This window comes from Austrofundulus limnaeus, unplaced genomic scaffold, assembly GCF_001266775.1.
Source record: "Austrofundulus limnaeus strain Quisiro unplaced genomic scaffold, Austrofundulus_limnaeus-1.0 Scaffold402, whole genome shotgun sequence".
NCBI classification, from domain to species: domain Eukaryota; kingdom Metazoa; phylum Chordata; class Actinopteri; order Cyprinodontiformes; family Rivulidae; genus Austrofundulus; species Austrofundulus limnaeus.
This window is the reverse complement of record NW_013952804.1, coordinates 240,303-243,214: the sequence shown is the minus strand read 5'-3', so window position 1 is coordinate 243,214 and position 2,912 is coordinate 240,303. Positions and strand designations below refer to the sequence as shown.

Sequence of the window (2,912 nt, the reverse complement as noted above, 5' to 3'; positions counted from 1 at the left end):
CATTTATAGTCATCTCGTTCAGCTCAGTACTTTTCTCCTCTCAGTAGGGTTGTTTACAGCACATGTGATTTCCAGTTAGTTTCTTAGCTTTGCCTCCGTCACAGTGGAGCTGGCTACAAATGTCGCAGCCTCATTTTAAATTTCAGCAGAGGCCACGCCTCCAGCAAGAATCACTTCTTTATAGCCGAGAGTCCAGACCCTCGTATGAAGCAAAGTGAAGGACAAGGGTCTGGTTTTTTACTAGGCTATAATATATATGGTGACAAATAAATGTTTGGATAACTTTTCAAAAGAACAAACATTCAATAACAAGTCTTTCATGGTAGGTAGGAAAAAATATGTAACTTTTGCTACTAAAAACTTAAGATTTATTAATTTATTCATTTATTAATGGTACCGTCATGGTCCGTGCAGAATGACAAAACACAAAATTATTTCTTTACTAAAACCTCTGTAACTTTGCTCCAGTTCATTTTAGCTACGTGAATCTTTGCACAGGTAATGTCCACAAGTAGATTTATGGTTTCGATTTTAGCCTGATTCATTATAATTTTAAATAGGTTATGAAAAAATTATTCAGGCGAGAGTGAGAAAATATAAATAAATTATGTTCCATCCCCAGTATGTCTAAAACCACAGTGTGCACGCACCCTCACCAGCAGTGGAGGTGTTCATTCATGGTGTTTACGTTGTAGATTTCTCCAAAATGACAYGTGGAAGTACATTTTATAACTTGTGGAAATGCTGTAAGTAGGAGAGCAAAAGCTTGACAGACAATTTGAATGGTGCGTAACGTGCACAGCCTTTGCGGRGTTACAAAAATTTGGAAGTGCACGACCACACGCCAGGACAGCATGCAGGGGCGGGGATGGACAGCGCTATTGCGTCACTTATGGCGTGCGCACSCTGGCGCCCTGCACAACGCGCCGACCATAAACCTAGCTTAAGAGGTTAAAAGTGTTGATAACAGTTTAGACCACTATCTCCAGTCATTTTAGCCATAAAAGGTAGTTTGGAAATAGCTGAARGAACAACTCCTGAAGATAAAGACTTATTAAAAATCAATATAATATCAGTTGAAAAAGATGTGTAGATGTCTTTAAAAGTCCTGTTGATAAAACAACTGAGCTTTGATGTTAGAGAGTTTGCTCCTTGCATCCTTCCTTAGATGATATTTCATTCAGAACAACAGAGGGATGAATTAAGAGTCAGTCTGAAACAGCTGYTTTGATTTGTGAGGACTGGAAACAATAAGTTGTTAAAACATCTAGACTGAATATAAGCTGATGACTATGACCTGTTCTGACAGGTCTGACCAGCCTAACACTGTGTGTTATGTCTGCGTCACTCAGAATCATCAGCAGCTCACCCGCCACCAAGAGTTCACTGTTTAAAGTAGAAAGACAAGTTTAATGGTTTATTCAAAAGTTAAAACAGCATCGGTCTAACGTTAAAAGTCTCTTYATAGAGCTGAGATAAAAGAATTGGTCTCACAAATAGTTAGTGTTTGTCCACATACCTTATTAAGGGCAGGGTCTGTTCTGTCCTCCGACGGACCCTTGGACATGGATCTCTTTGTTCTATCACGGGCCACGTCTTTGGGCTTCTCCGTCTCCCAGGAAGACGTTGGCTTGGGTTTGAGGTCATATCCTGGCCTGTGTGTCACAGCAGTCACAGCTCATTTGGGAATCATAATTTGGTAGCATAAAAAAAGAAAAGAACTGAATTGTTCTCGACAGTTAAGTCAKGATGTCACAACCAGAGACAGTCTGCAGGTATGTTCACGTTGTTAAAACTGCTGCGAGTTAAAGCTAACAGACCTTCACTCACAGGCCACTTTATTAGGTCCACMTGTTCAACTGCTCGTTAACACAATCGGCCAATCACATGGCAGCACCTCAGTGCGTTTGGCTTAAAGCTGTGGTGAAGACCACCTGCTGACGCTCAAACAGAGCATCAGAACAGAGAGGGAAGAGGAAATGTATAATGGTTAGTGGACTTCAAGTGGCCTGTAAGTGTGTTTTATATATTTTCATAATGATGTATATTATCTGTACAATCTATCATTATTCTCCAGACTTTCAGTGACTCAGAACTAAATAAGTGAACTCAAATTCTTCACACTTTATGGAAGTTTCCATAAAATGCTACTCCACTCACCAAAAATTACWATCAACCTAAAAGATTAAAGCGTGGCATGGAGGTTTGAGAGAAGATTTTTTTCCATCTCAGCATCATACTGAGTTAAAAAGAGAGAGCTGTTCAGGCAGATTAAAGCACAACGTCCTATTCATGTCACATCATTTAACATGACCCCCACCCCCCATGGTGCTGAGAGAACAGTTCTGCCCTGTGAGGTTGGGAACTTACAGCATGCCTCCGTTGTTGATGGAGTTTGAACTGGCCAGACGCTGAGGTGAACTGGACTTTGGCTGAAGAAGGCTGGGCGAGCCCTGCATGTGAGTCAGAGGCAGCAATGGCTTAAACAGAGCCCCGACCTTGCACTGTGGAGGAGAGACGGATGGCAACATGCTAAAGACATTCAGAGGCAGCAGGCAGAATATTGTTGGACCCAGGTCTAACGGAGGACTGGATACGACCCACACATGGACACTGGGGACAGAATATTCTCTTCTGGCAGTCATGCTTTTTAGACATTCTGTGTGTTTGTCTCTTTAAACAGACATGCACCTGAGTGAGGGTGACTGATTGCTAATAACCACCTGCCAGTCACTGCTGGGACTTTAGAAGTAAACAAATATCAKGTGCTTTCATGACATTTGGACTAGTAAGGTGGTTAGCAGCTTTTGTATTTAACCAGCCTGAAGAAACATCCCTGCTGTGTGTGAAGACTGAAGACATGCAGGTTTTACTCTCTGTGTGCAAGTGCAATGTGCTTTATATATATATAT

General features: G+C 41.5%; 1 protein-coding gene across 1 annotated transcript in view; it reads right to left on the bottom strand.

The window, feature by feature from the left end:
- The window catches only part of cacna1ba (calcium channel, voltage-dependent, N type, alpha 1B subunit, a), a gene marked incomplete in the record, with an annotated part of 226,765 nt that overhangs the window by 23,423 nt on the left and 200,430 nt on the right, over window positions 1–2,912 (bottom strand). Inside the window, 2 exon segments of the mRNA XM_014023993.1 lie at window positions 1,520–1,655; window positions 2,371–2,507. Of these exon segments, the coding sequence (XP_013879447.1) occupies window positions 1,520–1,655; window positions 2,371–2,507 (273 nt within the window).